This window comes from Peromyscus leucopus, chromosome 19 (assembly GCF_004664715.2).
Source record: "Peromyscus leucopus breed LL Stock chromosome 19, UCI_PerLeu_2.1, whole genome shotgun sequence".
Lineage (NCBI taxonomy): Eukaryota > Metazoa > Chordata > Mammalia > Rodentia > Cricetidae > Peromyscus > Peromyscus leucopus.
The window spans coordinates 6,225,744-6,250,789 of NC_051079.1; the positions used below are offsets into that span (position 1 = coordinate 6,225,744).

The following is a 25,046-nucleotide window of genomic DNA, read 5'->3' on the forward strand; positions in this document are numbered from 1 at the left end:
GGATTATTCACCCATCAGATGGGTTGCATACTCCATAAATGATTAACTCCAACCTTGCAATGAAGGTCTATAACTGCTAAAAATTGAGATGTTCCTTAAACCAAGAACAGGGTGGGGGGAGGGTGCTAAGTACTTACTGCGCCTGTATTATCCATCTGGATGGACAGGAGCTGCTAAACACCCTGAAGGTAGACCATCCATGTAGCAGCGCCTGTCAGTTGTTGGAGTCTTTGTGTTTGGATTCACTGTGATGATAGCTGATGTCCTATAGTCTATTTTGCAGATGTGGACATTATGAATGAAGCCAATGAAAACCCAATCTTCTCTGTCTGTAATCAGGGCCTACCCCATAAACTCTGCAGGCTTTCACAAAGTATAAATGATTTCATGGGATCTACCACCATTTTGTTTGATGTAGATTATACTCACGTATCAAAACCTCCTGCTCATTTTAATGGGAGTGCAAATACTACAACTGAATTTAAAACACCACGAAATATACAGTTTACTTTTAAAAACATTTGAAGATTTATTTGTGTGAGTCTAGTAATACCATCTGCAACAGAAGACATGGAACTCAGCCACACTGCTAATTCTTTTAATAGATTTTCCCAAATATTAGACATTACAGTTTAAATCTCTTTAACATTAACTCTAATGTTGGAATAACATTTCAGTTAATAAATAATTGTGAATATAACCATACATTTATTTTGCTTGGTTCATCATAAGCTACAGATTTATTGTGATTTGGGTGACAAAATGATAAATAATTGTTTATATATTTTCATAAATTGCATGTTTACTTAATCCTAAAAGAATCTAAGAATACATCTCAATGGGCTATATAACTTAGGAGTATCTTTTATCTATTGATCTTTGACTTAAAAGAGTAATAGTATAACTGCTCTTAAATTTAGTGTTCACAGCATATATTGTAGAACATTTGTTGGGTATGTATTTTCACAGGCCATGGGAAATTATTTGCAAAAAATGAGTAGTCTCAGTTTTGATTTTTGAAATTAAAGGTTTAACATTTATTTCTGAGAATTATGGTTTTCAAAGGTTTGTGTTATTAGGGTTTTCTGAAAAGCATTGAAACCTAGACATGAACTCAGAGAATTCGAGGTAAAGAAAGTGAGTTTTGTTATTAATATAGTAACCATGCTTTCCTAATAATTTCCACTCTGTCAGTTTACTGGGGAAAGGTGTAATTACTATCAGGTTCAAAATGTTCCAGATTTGCATATCTTGTAGTCTTATGATAAGAACTTTTTATAGTTTTTAGACGAGTGTCTATTCAATTGTCACAGAGACAGTGCCTGGCTCATTTGTGACATTGGAGGAGGTGTCAACATGTTGCAGCAAAGGCCCACGCGAGGATTAGTGCCAGCATTTTAATCTGTTACTCTCTTTTGGAATTTTGCTTCTATCAATGAAGCTAGACTAGTGCACACATTGCCTGGATTCATCTAGAAGAGCTGTGGTGCTTTTTGGAATTGATCTCTAATAAGTCAGCTCATTTCAATCATGCACACTTTCCAGAGATTTCTATACTCCTTATGAAATCTTCAACAGTGAGTTGCTCTGGCCAGCAGTGTCTGTGAGCTGTGGTATGAAACACCTCTGATCACTGCAAGGAAAAGGACTTCTGAGTAGTGTCAAATGATAGAAGCAATTAAAACCACCAGTGACTTAGGCTCCAGAAAACACTTTTTTTGTAGTGTAAAAAAATAGGTGTTTTGGAAGAAAATGGAAACATGCATTTAAAATCTGAGTCCTACATTTGAAAGAAACCCTCAAAATCTTTAAAAGCATGACTTCCTCTCCAATGTTTTGACAGATGATGTGCATCTTCAGTGTATGGACCACGTTGAAATTTGGGGGCTGTCTGCGTCCTCTTCCTGAGGGAGCACAGTTGGCGTCGTTCCGTGGCGCGTATAAATCTTTTATGTCTTCCTGATTTTTCCTTTCTGATCTCTCTGCTGTGTCTGTCAGTAGTCGTCCCTTGGGAACAGCACTATGCTGTTCAGCACTGTGCACTTCATTAATAAGAAGGGATTAAAGGAAAAAGCCCTGATCTCCTAATACACTGGATAATTTGGTGCCATGCACAAGGCAAGAGACCCCTGCTGCATAGATGTCATTAGAAAGGTACAATTTCATTACTGTTTTACTGGCAGAGCCTTGAGTGAAATTCAGACATATTGTCTTCTATGCAAAGATGGAGCGAGATGAAGCCCTCACCCTCTGCCCCTAAACAACAGATTGTAAAACCACGCTCTTTGTTTTCCCTTCCATGTGGCCTTTGATGATACTGGAAATTATACTTTTATTAAATATTGGGCAAAATTAAAAATTAGAGGAGATTATTGGTATTCTTAAATCCCAAATGAGAGTCATATATTTTTATCAAATAACATGCTTGTTTTGATTGCCTACTGTGTGCCTGGCACCATGCCAGTTGCCATGGTTCACTGTTTCTCAGTCCCTACCATTTCGAATGCTATCAACGGAAATGAGTGTTAAGTGAGTACACACGAAGCAAACTGTGCAGCACACTAGAAATAACCACAGGCCAGGGTCATCAGGAATCTGCTGGGCCATTCCTGTCAACTGAGTTGATGTTGACCTGACACGTTTGTTGATGGCCGATATCACCCTCTGAACTGAAGCACCCTGACCTTAAGTCTATGTGGTGTATTGTGAAGACACTTGAAATAATGGGCACAAACCACCCTTGAGAGGCTTATTCCCTGGCTCTGTGAGTGCCACTCAGTTAGAGAGTAACCTTAGGCTCTGGTGTAGCATATTCGATGCCCTGAAAAAGGAGCCTGGGCTTCCAGCATCTACTGTAAAGTTTGCCGGTGGCACTGAGAGGTGTACGCTAGTCTTGTAGCTGTCTGGGAACTTGCACACCAGTTTCCTAGCACCGAAGAGGATTGGGTTTAATAGTGGTCCGTTATCTTGCTGCCACAGACACAAAACTGCCATTAACAATCAGAAGTCACACACAGTTGCAGAAGAAAGCCCTTGATTACTGGTTCTTTTCAAGCTCTCTAGTCTCACAGAGATGGGTCTTCTCTCTCCCACTACTAACTTTTGTTTAGCGAAGTTGACATTTGTAGTGTGATGTCTAAGAAAAATGCTAGGCTAGACAGTTACAATGGTAGAAACTGGGGTGTCCACAGAGCATTCTACTGGCGGAAGGCAAAGCAGTATGGGAAAGACAGATGGTTTTAACAAATAAACCAGGCAGTAGGATAAGTACTTTAAAAACACATTAAGCTATGAGCAGTAGGAAATGTGGGTCTCACGGGAGCTTGAAACAGAGGTGGTCTCCTCACCCCCTTATTCGGCAACCATGCTGTACCTTGTCTACACGTATTTTAATCCACTGTAGGTATTATACACTCACAGTGAGGACCACCAACAGTTGTCATGGGAAGTGAGACAGCATCAGAGGCCGGGATGGGGCAGGACCAGTTTACACCATCTAGAATAAGCAGGGCTTGGACGCCAAAGAAAGGCACGACTCAGCTTGTCAAGATCTTGTCAAAAATATCTCAGCAACAACAGAATGACAAACGAATTCCCCAGTTTTGCCAATAAATTTTAAAAAGTAAATGAAGCGGTTGAAAGCTTAGGTGGTTAGTCTTGTGTGGTGCGTTTAAGACTCAGCACTGAAAACAGAACAGTCGTTTGGTGACAGGTTCCCCTCGCTCTGACACTTGTCAGGCCCCGCCTCCCACCAACTCCCTAGGCCTGTCTATCCTGAACCTCAGTGACGTCCCATGTGTATGCTCCATTAGACGGAACTAACACATCGGCAGATTAATATTCTTTCCAGATTTCTTGACTTTAGCCCTATAGTTTCTTGGAGTTTGAGGAGGAAGAAGGACTATAATGAATTGGGCTTGGGATCTGCCAGTCAGATATTTGCCATATAAATACAAATGGCATATCAGCAATGACCCTTGCTAATTTTTTCCCTCTGAGGTAGTTATAAATAAGGGGTGGCTCATGAAAGAACTTACTACTTTTCTTCTCTTGAATGAGCACGCCACTGTGACATACTGCATTTTGTCATTGTTAAATCAATTCAATGAAGTCAATATTAAAAGTGAGGATTGGCAGCACCAACTTCATCCCAGAGGTGCCCATATGCTCTGTCAGGCAAGACTTGACCAAATCTTGGTACACATTTTCAGTTGTGATTAATGAAAGGGAACTCAATAAACTAGTTGCATATTTGCTTTGGGTATACTTTAAAAAATATATCTGTTTTAAAATTTCATATTCATTATAGGTTTCTTCTTCCCCCACTGATACTAGTAAAATACGTGTTGTTTAAACTGAGTAATAAGATGTGACAAGGGAAACCTGCAGGTGGCTGACTTATAACAAATCTGTTTCCTTGATGGGGGGCAGGAAGTCCGAGGCGAGCTCCAGGGAGTCTCTTCTGCTCTCAGTGCCATCTTCTAGTCATACCGAGGACAGTACCTCTCCAGAGGAGTCCTTCCCCTTCTTCTCTTCTCCACGGTCAAGGTCAATGACGTGCACCAGCCCCGGTTTCAGAATCAAGTCTTCCGTCTCCACTTGGCTCCTGTTGTCCTCCACCTCCATGTAGCTCCCTTTGGTCTGCTGCGCAGCCTTGCTGAAGGCTTCCTTAAGGCGACGCTTGAGCTCCACATCGGGACAGAAGACGTACTCATAAAGGGCCCCTGCGAGCACAGCTCCTATTATTGGTCCAACCCAATATATCTGGGGAAAGATGGAAGAGGAGAGGAGAGGAGTAGAGAAAAGTGAAAACTGGTCTCACTGGATAACCATGAATGTAGAATCTAACTGACTTAAATTAAAGCAGCAACTGTGTTTTACACACACACACACAGATGGATTTGAAAATAAATGAAAAAAATATACCAAATCTACACAAAAGATCCATAAATTATTAAAAAACATTTGAACATAAAATAAGAAAGAATAATGTCTTCTATTTTCTTTATTTTAATATTATATTTTTAATATTCTGATGGTGGTGGTGATGATGATGATGATGATGACAATTTATTTGAGACAAGGTCTAGCTCAGGCTGCTCTTAAGACTCATTACATAGCTTAGGCCATCCTTGAACTCACATTCCTCAACCCTAAGCATCATGAGTGTTGAAAATATTAGTGGGTACTGTCACATCAGGCTTATCAACTTTGTGGTAAGTCTTAACATAAAATAGCTCTTCTCTGGTGGCTCCACAAGTTAAGCAGACTCTACTAGGAATTCTTTAAATTAAGAGGAAAAAAGAATTTTTTGAGCATGTTTCTCTTATGTATTCTATATTAACCTTGATTAGCCTTACCTTGATTTTCTGTGTAATCAAGATCATGGTGCAGTTCTGTCATTCAGGGTATTTGTTATTCAGTATGGCACAATGAATACAGTCCACACCCCACCACTTAGCAGTTCTGAGTGCTTACATCAGGAACTTTTTCCATTTAGAGACAAGGTCTCTTGTATCCCAGGTTGTCTTAAACTCACTATGTAGCCGAGGGTGGCCTTGAACTGCTCATCCCACAGTTTCTTCCTCTGGAGGGCTAGGATTACAGGCCTGTGCTACCATGCCCAGTGTGTACGGTACTGCAGAGAGAGCCAAGGGCTTCCCGCATGCTGGGCGAGCACTTTAGAGATTAAATTATGCCACGAGTGACTCAATGTCTATGCCTTACTTTCTTCAAAGCAGGGCTGTGATATAAATTCCACACGGCTGCGAGGACTAAATGAAATACCACTTAGTGGTTTTTCGCTCATGGAAACCAGTTCAGTTCCTGCTTCCTAGACAATTTAAAGCTCTGTGTATGACTTGGCTGTTAGTAATTAGATGCGTTTCCTCTGTAAAATTCGGTGACTTTATTGCAGAGGAAACACCATAGCTTATTCATCTCTCTCATTGGAGCGTGTTTCTCTCTGCATAGTGCTTTAGTGACGACCTCTGCTGACTTTAGGGCTGGTGACTAGGTAGGGATGAGCGAGTGATTCCACAAAGTTTCAGCAAACTGCATGTTTTATCACATCCGTGATGTACCCAGAATGAACTAATCTTTCAGTCTGATTAGGCTGGAGCGTGTACTATAGAGCACATGCACTCTATAGAACGTCAGGCGTTCATCCAACAGAGTCACCTGGGACCAATCCCTTGTTTACTGAGCACTATAACGGACTGTACTGAGCACGGTTCTTATCTCATTAATAACCTTTGATACAGATATTGTTAAAACATACATTCTTGTGGATTGGAAAGTTGACAGTTTGAGAGGTCACAAGCGTACTTAAGATAGCATACTTAAATGATTGAGTTGAGATGTCTGGTTTACATGACTTCAGAACACTCTTTTACCAACTTACTGTTTGCTCTCTCACTTGAAAAAAAAGTTTATAACTATGTCTCGCTTAAGATGCCATCTGGAAATTAACTGTACTTGGCATCTTCTCTGTAGAGCCGAACGGAGAGCCAAGCTTCCCCCTGAAGCTGAGCACATGTCCTTAACAGGGAAATAGCTGGGAGAGTTGCTGGACCAACCAAGCTCCTTATCTTGAACATGAAAGAGCCCAAAGGCGGGTTTATCTTCCCTGTACCCTTTCAAAGGAGAAACGAGAGCCCTGCTCTGAATGCCTTTGCTCTTTGTTCCCTTGGTAAGATCGCAGGAGGTCGGTGTTACTTCACAGGCCTCGAGTCCACAAGGAGAACAGGCACTGTTAAACAATCACTACCCTTTCCTCAACCCTGGAGAGACGGCCGGCCCCATGTTCTCAAAGCTCAATCTTGGTGCCAAATTGCTATTCCCAAACAAGTTAGTTATGTGTACTTTAAAGTATTTTTCAATTTTTATGAATAATTTTACTGCTGAAAACAGAAAAACACATAAACTACATAAGTGTTAGAAAAAAACCTCCTAAATTGTCATTATATTACCTAATTAAAACCTGCCCATTTATTGGACAATCTATAAACTTCACATTAAAATTTTCCATTTGGAGGCTGGGACAACAGCTCACTGGGTAAAGTGTCTCCATGCAAAGCAAATGTGAGGATCTGAATTTGAGTCCCTAAGACCCACATAAGAGCAAGACACCATAGTGCATGTCTGTAAATGCTGTGAGGACAGGAAATAGCAAGCAGAGACAAAAGAATCTCCAGGCCGGTTAGCCTGGTGGTCTGTGGTGAGCACCAAGGGACCCTGCGGCAAACATGGTGGGACAGGAGAAGAACTGATCCCCAAGCTTGTCCTCTGACCGCCACGTGCCATGGCAGGTGTGTGCCTGCACTCACACATATGAACACACACAACACCAACATACATCACGCACACAGAGAAAGCAGATTCCAGGTTAACATAGTAAGTCTTTTCAGAAACATCAGTGGCAAAATGACCAGTCCAATGAATGACTTTGGGGATCAAGATTTTGCATGTCTGTGCCCAAATTCTGTCTTAACAGCTCAGTACACATTTTGTATGAGGGAATTTGTACAGTCATGTGTGACATTTTCCTTGTTGCTGGGTCATGCCATCCTTGAGTAGTTGTGGCTGAATCCATTGCAGCCACATGCATAAGATCAAAGCACAAACAACAGATTGTTACATTCATAACTTTACAAAATGTAAAATCACATTCACAATATATGAATGGCAATAAAAGTTACGTCTATTTTAAGCTTGCATATATATATATACATATATATATATCATTTTTGTAGGTTATTTAAGTTAATGTATGAGCGGCTTTCACAATTGCCTGTGATTCAAAGGATATAAATTCTTTTGTTGACAGAAACAATTGAAACAGAAATGATTATGACTCTCGCTACTCTAGGCCCAGATTGACAAGAAGGTTTAGTCCTGAGATTAAAAGGTGCACCTTCTGGGGGCTCATTTATTTTTCTAGACACAGCTGTGGTGACAAATGGCATCAACATCTACATCATTTATTCGGTGTGATCCACGGTCCCCAGGCTTCCAGCGCCTGTGCTATTAATTATGTTATGCTTATGTAAACTAACATGGTTAAAAACCTTTGTCATAGGTGATACTTTAAAGTATTCCTTTTAAAATGATAACTTCAATCTGTTGTTGCTGGGCAGGCTTTCTTTCAATGATTTAAACACAATATTCAGCACCCCCTTAGGATTTAAATTTATCCTACATAGGCAACCCTATGTACCAAGTATTCTGCTGCAGTCTGTCAGATCTATGTCCAGACTAATGGTTCAAGGAAACCCAACTGTCAGTGAAGACCTAGAACAGAATACTGAGATCTTTTGTACAGGACTCTGCTAGGCTTTTCTCTGTCCCTGGTGACAGAGGCAATAACCAGCTGAAAGTTGGAGTGGGGGAGAAAGCCACAGAAACTAGTTAGCTAATTTATGCCAACAAAAAGTCTTGTGGACAGTTGTTCCTAACTTCAGGAAGGTGGGGATATCAATTTAGTAGTTACCCAGTGGTTTTCCCAGTTTCCCATGATAACTGCAGGTCCAAAGGATCGGGCTGGATTCATGCTGGCTCCGGTATAATTGATCTGCAGGGAAAAAAGAACAAAGCCACAGACATTTTGGAAACAGGGCCCTTAACATTTGCTGGAACTTGTTGCTCTCTCCTCAGAGGAACACTGAGGTTTAACTGCTTTGTAGTTGGCCAAGTGATGGATCACTTAACGTCAACACACACGGCTGGATCTGAATGAGCTGTGGATTTTGTGGCACAATCTGCATGGTACATGTTCAGTTAGTTGGCAGACCATTTTTTAGCATGTACCTCTCTGCTGAAAAGATAACACTGGAATCTTACTCTTGAAATAATGCAGATGTTGCAGCGTTTTTGCGCTGGCCAGGTCACTGGTTACATTGGTAAAGGCTACAGGAGGATTGTCCTAGGAAACAATACAGTGTTCTCAGCTGATTGATACTAAAAACAGCTGAAGAGAGCTCTCGCTGTAAACAGCATCTTCAGGCCTGCTTCAGGGGGAGGCTGAGATGATCAATTATTCAAATGGACTTAAAACTTACTGCAAACAAATGTCCAATTGCGACGGAAAATCCAATTGCTAAAGCTATTGAACCGGTAACATCAGTCCGTTTGGAATCACAGCTGGCAAAAATAGTGAAGACCAACTGGAATGTGATTATCAACTCCACCAGGAGTCCGTGGCCAGCAGTAAGGTTTCCATGAACCTAGAGAGACAGGAAGATACTCCATCAGAATCGAAGCAAGAGTCTAGGTCTATGACAATGAATGGGTTTGAAGGGTGCGTTTTATCTGCATTGGAAGTGATGGTTAACTTGAGCCTTCTACCAACCCCAGGCTGAGATTTTCATGCCTTCTACCTCCTAAAAGGAAGGAATCAATTTACTCTCATTTTGGGCCATTACAGATAATTACTTTTACAGTGACTGAATTTTCACTGAATGTTGTTTTTAGCAACACAAGCAAAATGTGTTCCTGCTGCACTTAGAGCGTAAAAGACGCTCTTCAGAGATTTATAATATTACAAAGCAATTATTAGACCCATTGATTAGGTTTAGTTTAGTTCCTAGGTAACTCAACTAAAGCATGAGCCCGGTGTTTAAAGCCAGCCCTGGCGCTGAGCTACCCAGTAATACTGCCAACCCACAAAGAGTAAAGTGGAGATCCAATGACTGTGGGTTCGTCCTTTTCTGATTTTGTTTTTGTTTTTTCCAATGGGGTTTCTCTGTATAGCCCTGGCTGTCCTGGAACTTGCTTTGTAGACCAGGGTGGCTTCAAACTCAGAGATCTGCCTGCTTCTGCCTACTGAGTGCTGAGATTAAAGGTGTGACTCTTTATGCAGATCATCTAAAGTCCCCTACACGAAAAGCAACAAATTGTTGGCCCTGCTAGAAAACAAATAATTGTAAGGCCTTAAGCTAAAAATACAGTCAAGCCAGTCATGCTGATTTACACCTGTAATCCAAGCACATAGGAGGCTGAGGCAGGTGGATTGCTTCAAGTTCAAGGCAAGCCTGAGCTAGATAATGAGTGTGAGACCCAGTCTCAGAAAAACATACTCGTTCTTACTTGAGTGAGAGAGAGACAACACAAAGCATTTTGAGACCTTTTTAATCATGTCTAAGTCACTCAATAGTAAATAATAATGTCCTCTCAATAGCTTTCCTCTATCTAGACAGGGTTTCACTATATAGTCCAGGGTGGCCTTGACTCCTGATGCTCCTCATTCCCTGGTCTCCCAAGTGCTGGGATTATAGGCAACCCCCCTCCTCCCCCGTGCCTGGCTCTTCTGTGTGCATTTAAAACACCACTAGAGCCGGGCGGTGGTGGCGCACGCCTTTAATCCCAGCACTCGGGAGGCAGAGCCAGGAGGATCTCTGTGAGTTCGAGGCCAGCCTGGGCTACCAAGTGAGCTCCAGGAAAGGCGCAAAGCTACACAGAGAAACCCTGTCTCAGAAAACCAAAAAAAAAAAAAACACCACTAGAATAAGTTTCCACTCTTTTTTTTTTTTTTTAAAGACAAGTTTCTAAATAGTCCAGACTGGCTTTGAACTCGATACATAGGTAAGGACCACCTTGAACTTCTGGTTCTCCTACCTTTCCTTCCCAAGTGCTGGTATTGTAGATATGTGCCACTACATCTCATATATATGGTGCTGGGACTAGAACCCAGGACCTCCTGCATTCCAGGCAAGCACTCCTTAATCAAACCATTTGATGAATGCCTCTCGGCCACTGAGTCACCTTTCAGCAGAGTTTGCACACAGCCTGGAGTTCTAGCACAGAAACAAGAACGTAAGCGTTCTTACCGTGGTGACGCCCAAGCCTCCCACCACGCTGGGTGGTGTGACCAGGTAGAGGATACCAGCTCCAATGATGGCGCCCAGGCACTGCGCAGCGATATAGAAGACCGACTTGGCAATGCTGATCTTTCTCGTGCACACCATGGCCACTGTCACAGCGGGGTTGATGTGGCCACCACTGATGTGTCCAAAGCACTGCACCATGGTAGCAATGCTGAGTCCGAAGCAGAGGGAGATGAGGACCATGTCCATGGGTAAGGGGTTTTCCGATCCACCCCAGTTGATGGTGGATCCCAGGCTGAGCAAAACGAAGATAAGCATGGCTAGAAATTCTGCTGCGACTGCCTTCCAGAAAGCTTGAGTCCAGACCCCTTTGAAAGCCACCATGATCCTCTCTCTGCTGCACGAATGTCCACACTTACTGGAAGGAAGAACACATTGGGAATCAGGAGCTACCAACCCGGCCTTCCAGCTGGAAGGGGCGCTGAAATTTGGCAGAGAGGGTCAAGGCCCTCAGTCTTGCAGGCTGAGGATGGGCTACTGAACATTCTCTGCAAACCAAGACAGAATGCTTCTGAAGTCTCCTTAATTAGCAGCCAAGAGGTTGCTATTCTGATCCTTCAATTTCCTAGTCTCTGGACAGCAACCCCAGCTGTCCCTAGAAATGAACTATCTCAACCAAGTTCCTTAGGAGCTTAAGAGTAAGATGTGCTTAACTGGGCGTTAGTCTCCTTCCTCACTCAGTTTAAGGGGAGGGGGTTTGCTGGAGAGATGGCTCAGCAGTTAAGAGCACTGGCTGCTCTTCCAGAGGACCTGGGTTTGGTTCCCAGCACCCACATGGTGGCAATCTATTACCTGTGACTCCGATTCCAGAGGCTCTAAAGCCCCCTTTTTGTGCCATCTACAGGCACTACACCCAGGTGGTACACAGACATACATGCAGGCAAAACATCCATCACACACATGGAAGAAATCAGTTGAAAAAAAAGGGGGTAGGGCATTCACTGTAGGACCGATTCCCAGCACTGTTGAGCATCTCTGCACCCTCTGCTGTCTACTGCAAGAAGCAGCTCCTGTGAGCCAGGATGAGGCCATCCCAGGGACTGGGGGTGCGGAAATATGGGGGGAGTTGAATGGGGTGATAATGTGGGTGGTTGTTCTCATATTTCATTATGTATACATTTCTGAAGAATAAAGACAATGTATCTTTCTGAAGAATAAAGGGAAAATTTTTTTTCTGAACAACGAAGAAAAACATATCTTAAAAAGGCAGATCTTTTCCAGTTTTGTATTTTGTAGTTTCAAAGAGGCATTTTGAACATGGATTTGGAGAGCGCTGTATCCACTCCTACCCTCCAGAGCTTGTGGATTTGGAGATTTTCGAGGAAGCTAGAACAGCACAACTGTCTTTTGGAAGGTAAACTCTGGGAGGGCAGAGCTGCTTCTGGTAATTGGCGTGGGCCTTGGGGATAGGCTGGGACTCAGCAGGGACAGAGACACTCCCTGCTGTTGCCCTGAGCAAGGAGGTGGCAAACTGCTGGTGGCAGTAGCTTGGGAGCCAGAGGGGCATCTGCGCCCCAGCCCCTGGGCAGATCTGGGCTTGCAGCACCAGGACGTGACAATCGCAATCCCCAGTGGGGAGCCTGAGAGGCTTTGGAAGGGCGGGGCTGTGGGCACTCCAGGCTGGTGCCAGGCTCCCAGGCCGTGGCCAGGTGAACAGACAGAAGTAGCCGGCAGAGGGGGCAGGCACCAGAGAGGGGAGCTTTGAAAAGGGTTTACAACGCAGAGTAGTGCCTCATCCTCCTCGGGCTCCTTGGTCCCCCAACTAATGGGGCATCTCTCCAATACACCTGTCCCTCCCAAACTCCTGGAGGCTGGAGTAAGGGAGCCAGCTCCCTGCAGTCTACCCACCCACAGGGTACAGAGCCAGGAAGATTAGCAAGAAAAAGGGGGCGTGTCAGGAAACAGAGCAGAGGCTCTGTGGGGAGGGTTATGGTGCTTCTCATTGAGGACTTCTCTCCCATGGGCTTGGCCCTGGAGCATTATATGGCCCCCTCTTGAGGAGCTCGTGGAGGTGAGGGAGCAGGTCCAAATGGGGTCAGGAAATGAGAGATACCACCTGCAGCCTCTGGGAAGGGAGTCGCTCTCCTCTTGACGTCTACGTCTGCCTTTTTTTACTGACTTTCTTAGATCTTCGGAGTTGAAGAGGGTCGGGTTTGAAGACACCAATGCAACTACTTATTTTAGCCAGAAATTGTTAAACTCCCTGTTGGAAGGGCAGTCGCCCCAGTTACCTCCTTACCTAAGACATTCCTTTTTGTCCCTGGTCTGTAATACGACAGATAGGCAGCATTTAGCATAGCCGACTGGACAGAGGGCTGACTGGAAAACCAAGGGCTCAAGGAGGGTAGAATTGTCACCTCCCCGCCACACTGTGAGGTTCTTATCTTTTGAACATCACTGATTGGCCTAGGGAGCCTGGGTTCCGTGCGGCCAGTGAGGAAGCCCCGCATGACACAGGCTGGGAAGCTTTCTTCACCTTTAAGATTTCTGCTTTGCTGTTAGTTTGACAGTGGGGCTTTCCTTCTGACCTGAAAAGGGAAAGCACGCTGTGCTCAAGCTCACACACCCAGGGGAGCAGCCAGCTACACCCCGAATGTCCCCTGCCCAAGTGAGGCCCGCTAAGTGAATCACGCAATTCTGAAGGACCCCAGCTGGGATAATGTTGACATCTGCCTTAGAGGATGATAATACAGAGACAAAAACAGCAGTTGGAATGAGGCCCAGAGGGGACCCGGGGATCCATTAGGCAGGTCCCCCGGAGGGAGAAGCTCTGAGAGCTCACATTGGAAAAGGAATGAGGAGCGTCACTTCTGAACTAACTCACCAGCAGCCCAGGTTGGAGGCAGGTGGCAGAGGGCAAAGGGCTATTACAGGCGCTGTCCTCTACAGCCCGCCACGGAGGAGGAGGACCAAGCAGGAAGTGAAGGGAGCTGGGTGGGCAGGAACAGTCCCTGCTCAGTAGCAGAGCACCCAGGGGAGGCGGTCCTGGAAAAGGCCAGCCTCTCTCTAAAACCCATTGTCACCGCGCCCTGCTCATTTGCACACCTGTCCCCCTCTCCAGAGACCTGCGCAAGAAACCCAGCTGCTCTTTGAATGTCAAATCTTCATCAGTCAGAGAAATTAAAAAAAGAACAAAACACCCAAACCTGCGAACCATAAGTAGAGACCTCAAAATGGTTTCACTCCCCCTTTTTCTCAAAACCCACAACCATCTGATCTCCCCAAACAGCCTCAGCCAGCTGTGGACCTCAAAAGCTCTAGCATGTGTGTACCTCTCTGTCTTTGTGGGAATCTCACCAGCATCGTCCACAGCCCCACGATCACCATCAATGTGCCCTGATGTGTTTACATTCCAGAACAAAGCGGGATTTGTTGATAGGACCGGGCAGCAGTGAACCAGACACAGGACTTCCTAGCTGAGTACACTGTCTCATCCCCTCCTGGACAGTTCCTGGGTGAGTGAATTTTCTAATGAAAAGTATTAGAGTAATTTCCCATGCTGAAAAGCATCCCTTTTCTTCCCCCTTTCTCTGCTTATCTTGTGTCTAAACTTGGTCCCCAGGCTTAAAAGAACCCCACCTGTCCTGTTGTCACGCTCTAGATACTGAGGAGACACAGATATCTGCAATGAGAGAGTCCCGTGGTTAGTGCTCAGAGGCACCGTTTCCCTAAAGCAGAGAAGAACTTACCCCCACCGCCTTGCTGCAGCTCTGTCACTCATGCCGTCCCTGGCCAGAGTGCGGCTCTCATCGCCTGCCCCTGGGCTCCAGTGAACTGGGAGTCAGATTACGGGCACTTGTCTGATTGGGTTTTTGGAGTGTAGGGGTGGAAAGATTCTGCACCATGTGGCAATCACTAAGTTATATTTGAACTAGAAATCGTCCCTGTACCTGATCGCTATAGACACAGGGCACTTCAGGAATGCAAAGCACTTGCTGACATATTTCTTTGGCTACTAATCTTTTCAAGTGAAGACTTCCCTGCATGTTTATTTGGATTATTCCGATCACCAAGAACTGGGGAGGATTTGCCTTGTTGGTTTCTTATTGAAACTGAACGACTATTAGAAAGTGGGTTTGTATGAGCCAGCAGTTTGGATGAATTGTGAGCTAGACATTAACTTTCGAGTGGCAAATAGCCAGTGAGTTATACTTGAAATGTGTGAGCTGAGAAGATAATGATAATATATAGCTGTAACTCCACTTACAGTATTTACTCCCTTGGTCCAATAATAATGATTATTATAATAATTTCTCTACATGAAACAGCAGATTTTAAAAACACAGGGGTTAGATAAGAACAGAGTTATTGGGAAGAGTAGATAAAATTTAGTATTTGGAAACCTGAGGAAAGGGATGACTATATACTTTGCTGTTCAAAATGAGTGCAGGACACAGTGCTCGAAATTATTGAGGATTGTAAGATTGTCATAACAGGGAGTTGAGCAGAGTGTGGGTCCCCTCTACATGCATGGCTACATGGTAGGAAATATCTATATGCCCCATCAGGTCCTCATTACAATTTTTTTCCTTAGATAGACCATAGATGCATATCAAAGGAATAATCTTAATTCCTGGTTTATGAGTGCATCTTAATAATTAATTAATGATGTCTAATCAATATAATGATTATCAGGAATTCATTGCTCAACTCTGCAATTAAAACTGTAATAAATAGTTCTACTTGTGGCTTCTCTGGCTCTCAACTGATTTCTTCATTTCAAATTGAAGATATATATGTGTGTATGTGTGCGCATGTGCGTGTGTATGTATATCTCTCTAAATATTTTCAGTATGCAGCATGACAAGAAAGACATTTAGAAGTGAAAGACTCCTACATTTTTACATCTTTTGTCTGGGTGTCTGAATTGTTTGCTTGAGACAAGGCGACATATACAAAGCTCTCAGCTCTCTTTAGGAAAAGGGATTAAATTTTTGAATGGGAATTCTAGAGGAGCACTTTAATACCATTTCTCAGTAATCCTCAGGTAGCAACACTTGCATCGACTTTCTTCAGAGTACTGTTGCTCGATGCTTATTGTGAAATCAGAATATTTCACAGAGAGGGGAGGGAGAGTTCGCAAGAACCTGCACAGACCCTTTGAAGCATTTCACATTAACTCTTGAGGTTTACTGTTTAGATTTCAAAAAGCTGTGCATTTTCCTCCCTAGTTAAAACCCTTGACTTTCTAGGCTGATGTGCTAAGTGTAACTGCCTTGAATGTGAGAAAATGGAGCCAGGGTCTTTATGAGATATCTGAACTCAAGGAGTCCTGATGAGTTCGGTGCTTCGTGAACACACCCTGTACGGAGGCCTAGGACTTCACAGGGCCAGGTACTTCATGGGGCCGTGGGGTGCTGGGACAACTTCTCTACAGGTTCCCTGAGCTCATCAGCATGCTGGGTACGGCCTTTGCAGTTCCCGTTACCACCTCACAAAGTGCCAGCAAGACTTGGTTGCCACGGTTTCCCTTTTCTCTGGCTGCTGATGTGTTGACAGTCCAGTTCCTAAGGGGTGAGTGTTCCCGTCAAGGGAGGAGCCACCCTATTGGCACCACCTCTTACCCTCATTGGTACTCTGCATAGTGGCTGAGCAGACAGGGGTTAACTCTTTACCCACCAGAGGGAGTTTTTATTAGCATGGTTGTCCCATTTGTAATTGAGTTGGCTTTTCTCGTCTTCCCACTACAGTCTCAGGTTAGTGCAATGAGCAAGCTTCTTGCCTGGATACAGAGACATTTCCTGTGGGTCTGCCTGTGGACCTGGGTGCAGAAAACAGCCTAGGAAGAAAGCTTGAGGGAATGGTGGCCAGGCAGTAGGAGGTAGGAAATTTAGTCAAAGTAACAACAGCTTCTAAACCGAGCTTTGTGGATCTGGGACAGTCGGAATTCATTTGTCTCCCCACATTGAGTGCTAAGAGACTAAGTCCTTCAAAGGTGGACTGACAGGGCTTGGGTGAGGGCTCAGTTGGCAAAGTGCTTGCCATGTAAACATGAGGACCTGAGTTTGATCCCCAGCACCCACATAAAAGCCAGGCATAGTGACATGTGCTTGCAATCGCAGAACTGTGGAGGTGGAGGCAGGAGGGCACACACAGGAGCTCACACACACACACACACACACCACACACACAGACACACACAGACACACACACATGCACATGCATGCACACACACACACCGATGCCTCAGTACCAGTTGGGAAGTGTCTCTAGCCTGGTGGAAACAATAATCTTGTTTCCTCTTCACAAATCTTGGCATCACGCGCACCCCCCTCCCCCAGGTCTGATGTGTCAGTATGTTCGTTAGAAACAAACACATGAACAAAACAACTCCAGCAACTTCTACAGCCACTAAGACCACCACAGTGAAGGACTAGTAAAGCTTTGTGCTGCTTTACTAGTCACTCTCCAACTGGTACCGAGGTATTGGGGTGTGTGTGTGTGTGTGTGTGTGTGTGTGTGTGTGTCAGAGGCATTGTCTTATGTTCACAATTCCTGGTAATTTCCGGCTTTTGTCCCCGTTCATGGAGCCAGATAAAGACAGTGCTTAAACGACAGCAAGGATTAGATTGTTCGGCTCAGCATGCTGAAGTGGAGGTGAGCAAACTTGCTTCCCAGTGAAGGCAGAATCTTTTAAAAATTAATCTTTCCTTTCTCCCATGCCTTGTGGATGGGGTGGGGTTTCCTAGTCGGTAGAACAAGCTCATTTTCCTTGATTCAGACCTGTAAGCCACAGCCTTTGCAGCAGAGTTGTGCTCTGCTGACATTTAAGGCAGGAATTCCCTGGGAAAATAGTCAAGAGATTCTTTTGGTGTGACTGGCGGTCCTCCAAAGGGTCTAGGGTTCCCCTGTCCAGGCAAGTGGGGAGAAAGAAAGGGAGGGAGGGAGAGAAACAGAAGGACGTTATTGAGTGACCGTGTTTCATCTGCAGCCTGCACAAAAAAGCAGAAATGTGGTTGGGTGACTGGATGCTTTTCTTGCTCCTTATCTCCTACCCAGCTAATATGACAGTTCAGAGTGTGGCTAGTGCTTTAGGGGCAGTGTAGACACCGCAGGGGAAAATTGGTTTGCTGGGAAGCCAAGAGCTTTGGGATCTACTGAGCTGGACCAGGTTGAAAAACTAGCTAATCATCCAAATGCAGCTTAGAGTACGATTGTTCCAAGTTTGAATTAGTTAGACTGTATTCGAGCTCAAGCAGCATTTTGGTGGTCACTATCACCCGTGATGGTCACTCCAGAGCAGCTCAGAATCCTTAGGGACTTAACAGACCAACAAAGATTCAGTTTCAAGAGTAGATCATGGGCTGAGGAGAGGGCTCGGCAAGGCTGTTGTTGTGCAAGCTGAGGGCCTGAGTTTAGATCCCAACACCGACATAAAAACCAGGCATGGCAGTGTGCCTATAATTCCAGTGTTGGTTAGGAGGGGCCAGGAGGAGCCCAGGGGTGTGTTCATAGTCAGTCTACCAATGAGTGAACTGCAGATTCAGTGAGAGACCCTGTCTGAAAAGAAAACAAGGTAGAGACCTACTGTGGAAGCCTACTAATGTTGGTCTCTGGACTCTATGTACATGCACACACACACATACCCCACACAAGCACTCCCTCCCTGACCAGTATGCAAGAGCAGAAGAGGTGTTTTAAAATTCTGTGCTTACCATGATATGGCAGACTGAGCAGAAAAAAAAATAATCTTGGGTTTTTTGTTTTTTTAAGCTTTTATAGTGATGTTAGTATCAGAACATTTTCCAGTGCAGAAGTAGCTCATGACTACTAGAGTCTATGACTCCCTCAAAGTAACTGATCTGCGGCAGTCAAGCAAGGAAGAATATGCTCGGATGAACTTTGTTGAACTCAGAACTTCCTCCCTTTCCTCCTCCTCTGCACTTCCTTTTCTCCTGCATTTAGAAAGGCATATTTGAGGAAATTCACCAGGTCCCAGAAGTCTCCTTTCCAGTGATTTGTGTATGTTGTTGCACCCTGGCCTGTGTTCCTGTTGTAGAGACCCCATGCTGCTACATCTTGCCAGTCCCTACCTTGGTGGTCTTAAAGGTGACCCCTTTCCCAGTCTCTGTCACATGATTCTCTGATTTGTCTTTAAACACATCTGGGCACTCACCTCTTCTCGAAGCATTCCCATCTGGGGTAATTTGAAGTGTGCCTGGGTCTCCAGTTGGTGGTTCTGTTTGAGGAGTTGAGGAGGCAAGGCCTTGCTGGATAAAGAATGTCACTGGAGGTGGGCTTTGAGGCCTTGTCCCCCACTTCTGCTCATTCTATCTTTTGTGCTAGTAGTTGGGATGTGCGCTCCCAGCTTCCGGCCCTGGGTGCCATGCCTGTGCCTTGCTGTCTTGCTTCCCTGCCTCAGTGGACTCCTATGCCTCTGGAACCATTAGCTCAAATAAACTCTAACTTCTACAAGTTGCCTTGATCATTGTGTTTAATCCTGGGGACAGAAACATAACTAATACAACAGCAAAACCTTATCCCTAAGTCACTTAAAAAATCATCACACAAAACTGAGGAGATGGTTCAATGGGTAGTGTGCTTGGCATCCGTCCATGTGGACAGGAGTTCTATTCCCAGGACCTATGAAAAAGTCAGGCATGTGATGTGCACTTGTTGAAATCGTTTTTTATAATACTCCAAAGAGCACATGATAATAATTTTATAAGCTATGGGAGCATGCAGTTGCTATTGATCATATTATCTTTTTAATTTTTGTTATTTACATGGTCCTAGGGATTGAACACGGTGCCTCATGCTACTCTATGGTGGGTTTGTGGTGTGTGTGCAGGCTTGACCTACACTATGTTACACAGAGGTGTCTCCAAACTGCGCACTATGCTGTGTGTTGGATATAGTTTTTGTTAGTTAAAAAAAATAAAAGAGGTTTCTGGGCTATACATTGCTTTGATAGAAGCACAGACCCACTGTTTCTAAGAGTTGATGGCTCCCAGAGCTGGTGGTAAATGTATCACTGTGATGTTAGGAAGCTGACGAGGGTGGAGCCCCTCCTCCCTTCACCCAGGCTGAGCAAAGCATCCCTGCATAGGCCCCAGGCTCCAAACAGCCAGCTCAGGCACTAAGGACAGGTCCTGGCTCCACTGCCTGGGTGCCTCCCAAACAGTTCAAGCTAATCGACTGTCTTACTTGTCCAGAGGGCCTGATTCAGTTGGAGGCTCCTCAGCTATTGGTTCATAGTTCATGTGTTTCCACTAGTTTGGCTATTTGTCCCTGTGCTTTTTCCAATCATGGTCTTTACAGTTCTCGCTCATACAATCCCTCCTCTTTCTCTGGCAAGGGAGATACCATGATCAGTCTTTGATATTCTTAACTGCAGAAAGACATTTGATTGTAAAAGCTGTTGAGTTAAGCCAATATGTATATTTTAAAAATACCTTGACTTCAAAATTTGTATCTAAGGTTATGTTGCTTTGGAAAGGAGGCTCTGCTTTTGTTTTCACAGAAAGCCAGAGGCTATGGATTTGTTCCAGATTAAGATACATCAGGTTTGACCAGCCAAGACCCCCTGAAAGATCTCCAATGACACCATGGCCCAGATGATCCAACATCCAGAATGGTTTCAAGGCAACTGGCTCAGACAATATAGCCTCATGGAATACCCCATAAGCTTAAAAATTTCTTTGTTTCCCCATAAGATATAGCCCCCCCCTCCAGCAGGAAGTAGTATGAGAAGCTATGCCCAAATTCCCCAATATACCAAGCTGGCTTTGGAGATGGAATTGGCTCACTCCTTCTCTAAAACCAAGTATACTGAAAAAAAAAAAAAAAAAAAAGGTTGAGAGATTCTTTTGTCCCATATCAGAAGAGCCCTCTGGTGTGGAACAGAAAAAAACATTATATTTTATTTAAATCAGGTTGATTATAAATGCGATCTCTTTCTAAAGAAGAGTTAAGGTTATGTTTGTACAGCTCATTTAAAATTGTAATGGATAATTAAGAAATAGATTAATAAATAGTCATCTATGATAATCATACTTGTAGCCATGTTAGTTAAGTTTTCTAGTATACATAGATATATTTCAGATAGATAGGTAATCTTCAAATACTTCAAAGACCTACAGAATATGGCATTTAAAATGTTTAAAACTTTAGACTTTCTGGACAATGAGACATGTATGCTCCTGGCAGCACTGATTTACTTCAGAGAGGAGGATGGGCATCAATGACACTCTATATGGAGGAGTTTATCTTCTTGGCAAAAATAGCCATTTGGGCAAGAAACTGTTCTTGCCTGGACTGCTTGATCAACTGGACATGCAGGACCCATAGGAAGGTGACCACTAAACTTTGCTTGGCAAAATGGTCCTTCAGGTTCCTGCTTCGCAGAGGAAACTGCCAGACATTCTACAGGACACAGAGAGAAGTGACTGAGAGACTCCAAGCCTGTGGGCTGAAGACAGATGCCCCAAATTTACAGAGAAACTTTGAATGACTATCCAGGCTGCCAGCTGTCTCTGTCTACTCTCACAAGACTCCTGAAAGTTGCTTGCATCCTTCTCCCATTTCTCAGGTAATAGTATATCCTTCTGAGGTCTTTGATGTAGTTGAAGACTAGTTATAATTTTCCTTAGTTATGATAAAGACAAGTTAGATATGAAACCTTAGACTCACAAATATAGGATAGATAGGATATCTTCTTTAATTTTGCCAAATAGACTAGATATTATAACTGTAATTCTTGCTTGATAATTGTTTTGTTATATGTAATTTTACTATGTGAAAGTTAAAACCTTCCTTTTTGACAAAAAAAAAGTGAAGGGGAAGTGCTGTGGATATTGCTCTGTGTAAATAAAATGCTGATTGGCCAGTAGCCAGGCACAAAGTATAGGTGGGACAAGCAGAGAGGAGAATTCTGGAAAGTGGAAGGCTGAGGCAGAGAGACACTGCCAGCCACCATCATGAGAAGATGTTAAGATACCAGTATGCTACAAGCCATGTGGCAACTTATATATTAATAACCTCTTGCATGTCAGGGAAATGTTTATAGACCCTAAGAATGTCATTAATAAAAAAAAAGGCTTTAAGGTCTTCTTTATTTACCCTAGTTCCTTGTATCTTGAGGGGCTCATTTAGGCCAGAAATGAATAATCCTGTGACGACATTGCCTGTCCCATGGCACGTCACTTTCTTACCTGCGTCATCTCCGCTCTGCTCCGGGATCGCGTCCTGAACCAGGCCATTTCAGGGGATCCAACAACTTCACCAAGGACTGTCTTCCTCCGGGAGACGACGTTCCGAACCTTAAGAGGTGGTTTCATCCACGTTGGGCACCAGTCGCCCACCTGCAGGGCTTCAACAGTTCTCGACCACCCTAAGGAGGAATGTAGGACAGGAGATACAAAGGAAAGACACCAAGTCTAGATTCTGATCAAGGTGCCACTTTATTTCTTTTTCACAAAGGTTTATATAGTTCCGCAGGGTGGGGGGAGCAAGAAGCTGCCATCTGCATAAGGTGGGGCAAGCTAACAAGATGTTTGTATAGATGTTTACAGGTGAGAGGTCAAGGCTCTGACTCAATGTCCTGTTGCTAGGCAACCTGACTGTAAGATGATCTAGTTCCCCCCTCTTATTGGGGGTCTGTATTTTTCCACTAACTAGAGATTCTGTCCTTGTCCCTGACACTTATAGATTAATAGAAATGGGTTAATTTAAGATATAAGAACAGCTAACTAGAAGCCTGCCATGGCCATATGGTTTATAAGTAATATAAGCATCTTAGTGATTATTTTGTAAGTGGGCTCTGGGACTTGGTGGGAGCTGGAGAGAAAAACTCTAGCTACAGTACCCATTCTGTTAGCCTGTGTCTTTTTATTGGTGAATTGATATTGAGAAATATTAATGACCACTCATTGTTAATTCTTGTTATTACATTGTTGCTGTTGGCAGTGGTAGTTTGTGTGTGTGTGTGTGTGTGTGTGTGTGTGTTTCCCTTTTTTTTTTTTGATTTTGTTAGTGTGAAATTATCTATTGCCTGTGTTTTCGTGGGTGTAGTTAACTTCCTTGGATTGGAGTTTTCCTTCTAGTATCTTCTGTAGGGCTGTATTTGTGGGTAGATATTGTTTAAATTTTACTTCATCATGAAATATCTTGTTTTATCCACCTATGGTGATTGAAGGTTTTGTTGAGTATTTAGTCTAGGCTGGCATCTGTGGAATCATAAAGTCTGCAAGAGGTCTGGCCAGGCTCTTCTGGCTTTTAAAGTCTCCACTGAGAAGTTGCATGTAATTCTTTTTTTTAAATTATTTTATTTATTTTTTGCAATTCATTTTTTATTGAGGATTTTTTTCATTAATTTTACACACCAAAGATCCCCCTCTTCCCTCCTCTCACCGTCCCAGTCTCCCCCTCCCAACCCATCCCCACTCCCCCCAACAAGAAGACAAGGCATCCCATGGGGAGGCACTGCATGTAATTCTTAGTGGTCTGCCTTTATATGTTATTTGGCCCTTTTCCCCTGCAGCTTTCAATATTCTTTCTTTGTTCTGTATTTAGTGTTTTGAATGTCATGTGACTTGGGGAATTTCTTTTCTGATCTGATCTATTTGGTGTTCTGTAAGCTTCTTGCACATCTATAGGCATATCTGTCTTTAGGTTAGGAAATTTTTCTTCTATGATTTTGTTGAATATATTTTCTGTGTTTTTATGCTGCGATTTTTCTCCATATTCTATTCCTATTATTCTTAGGTTTGGTCTTTCCATAATGTTCCATATCTCCTGAATGTTTTATGTTAGGGGTTTTTTAGATTTAACAATTTTTTGACTGATGAATCTATTTCTTCTATTGTATCTTCAATTCTTGAGATTCTCTCTCTTCCGTCCCTTATCTTCTGTTGGTGATGCTTTGTGTCTGTAGCTCCTGTTCTTTAGAACCCTTACTTTCCATTTCCTGAATTCTCTCAGTTTGTATTTTCTTTATTGCTTCTATTTCCATTTTCATGTCTTAAATAGTTTCTTTCACCTGCTTGTTTGTTTTCTCTTGGCTTTTTGGGCATTCAAGGAATTTGTTGATTTCCACTAAATTTTCTTTTCTTCTCTTCAATTTCTTTAAGGGAGTTTTTCATTTCTTCTTCAAGGACATTTATCATCGTCATAGAGTTATTTTAAGGACCTTTTCTTGTGCTTTGGCTGCACTGGAATATTTAGATCTTGCTGTTGTAAGATAGCTGCGTTCCGGTGGTGCCATATTGACCTGGCTGTTTGTTTGGGCGAGCACATGAGCATCACCACTGAATGTATTCACTTCAGTTAAGGAAGCTAAACACAATTTTTTTTTGTTTCAGGATTTATTCACTATGTAATGAGTCAGCAGGTCATTGTATACTTTTTAAAACAGAGAACAAACCCAACTCTATTCAACCATTTTCTGTGGGAAATTGTCTGATCCATGCAGCTAATATGATATGGTAAGCTTGATAACTGTCCAAAGTTCTGGAGTTAGAGTCACAAAGTTCTTGAGTTAGATTTAAGGTCAAATACAGAAAATTAATTTAAAAATTGTTGATTTCCAAAGTAACCAAAACCAACCAAGCAACCAACCAAACAAACAAACAAAAAACCACTTCTGGACTAAGCAACTAATCAAGTGTTTAAAAATATTCCATAGTGTTTAGATATAAATTAGTTCAAAGTTTTAGTTTGTGTTACTTCGTCAAAATAATAAACTTGTTGATATGTTGGGAGTGGGTAGAAAGGAGTTTGAGCTAGCAGTGTGTTTCTGTAGGGTTCAGGTGTGCAGGAAGAAGCCAGCTGGTGGGATGCTCAGTGTTGCTGCTCAGCTCCCTCAGCAGGTGGGAAGCAGGGTTGTCCCCTTTCAGAGACACCAAAGCCCTCTTCTCTGTGGCATGGCTTTCCTCAGTTCAAGATCCTTAAGGTCAACAATAGCCAAAAATATTAAATGTGGAATTTCAGGGATGACTCCTATGTTTTTTTAAATTGTGCCTGACTTTGAGTGGGGTGATGAAATCACTTTGGAGTATGCGCTAAAGTGAAGCAAAAGAATCTCTTGTTATCTTGTTAAATGGCCATAGTAGCCTAATGGCTACATCACAAGGGTTCTGTCATCTGCTTCACTCATCTAAGCATGCAGGCATTGTGGTACCTCACATCATCCCAACAGGTGTGACTGTAAGCACTAAGATATTT

General features: G+C 43.3%; 1 protein-coding gene across 3 annotated transcripts; it reads right to left on the reverse strand.

Annotated features, from left to right (window-relative positions):
• Positions 1-584: 584 nt before the first annotated feature.
• On the reverse strand, positions 585-14,770 carry Aqp4 (aquaporin 4). Of its 3 annotated transcripts, none has more exons than XM_028892017.2 (5): positions 14,573-14,770; positions 10,827-11,118; positions 9,060-9,224; positions 8,492-8,572; positions 585-4,764 (listed from the first exon to the last, which is right to left on the reverse strand). In XM_028892017.2, the coding sequence occupies exons 1-5, from the start codon at positions 14,602-14,604 to the stop codon at positions 4,486-4,488; spliced, it is 849 nt and encodes a 282-aa protein (XP_028747850.1). In that variant the 5' UTR covers positions 14,605-14,770; the 3' UTR covers positions 585-4,485. The 3 variants fall into 3 exon arrangements, with proteins under 3 accessions (XP_028747850.1, XP_028747847.1, XP_028747849.1); XM_028892014.2 differs by having other exon boundaries at positions 10,827-11,241; positions 14,573-14,768; XM_028892016.2 differs by lacking the exon at positions 14,573-14,770 and adding an exon at positions 13,708-13,886 and having other exon boundaries at positions 4,486-4,764; positions 10,827-11,241.
• Positions 14,771-25,046: the final 10,276 nt, after the last annotated feature.